Source organism: Apaloderma vittatum, unplaced genomic scaffold (assembly GCF_000703405.1).
Source record: "Apaloderma vittatum isolate BGI_N311 unplaced genomic scaffold, ASM70340v1 scaffold28391, whole genome shotgun sequence".
In the NCBI taxonomy this organism is placed as follows: Eukaryota; Metazoa; Chordata; class Aves; order Trogoniformes; family Trogonidae; genus Apaloderma; species Apaloderma vittatum.
Window position 1 is genome coordinate 854 of NW_009700082.1, and position 370 is coordinate 1,223.

The 370-nt window shown below is 57.8% G+C and overlaps 1 protein-coding gene across 1 annotated transcript in view; it reads left to right on the forward strand.

The window, feature by feature from the left end:
* DPH2 (DPH2 homolog (S. cerevisiae)) overlaps window positions 1–370 on the forward strand; it is a gene marked incomplete at its 5' end in the record, with an annotated part of 1,618 nt that overhangs the window by 845 nt on the left and 403 nt on the right. The window contains one exon of the mRNA XM_009878645.1: window positions 3–218. Within this exon, the coding sequence (XP_009876947.1) occupies window positions 3–218 (216 nt within the window). The remainder of the gene's footprint in view (window positions 1–2; window positions 219–370) is intronic.

The following is a 370-nucleotide window of genomic DNA, read 5'->3' on the forward strand; positions in this document are numbered from 1 at the left end:
AGGTTCCCCCCGGGCTGGGGGGAAGCCAACCCCCGCCAAGCTGGCCAACTTCTTGGAGGTGGACATCTTTGTCCTCGTGGCCTGTGCTCAGAACTCCCTGCTGGACTCCAGTGACTTCTACCGGCCTGTTGTGACCCCTTATGAGCTGGAGCTGGCCTGTAACCCAGCCCGTGAATGGACAGGGAACTACCTCACTGACTTCAGAGACCTGCTGCCAGGTAATAGCTAGAAACCAGCTGTCCAACACCCTCCTTGGAACATTCTTTCCTGCTTCCTTACCTGGAGGCTGTGGTTTCCCTGGCTTTGTGCCCGCTGGAGGGTACCTATGAACACCAGGCTAACGTTACTGTTTCCCGGCAGGTGCCTGTGC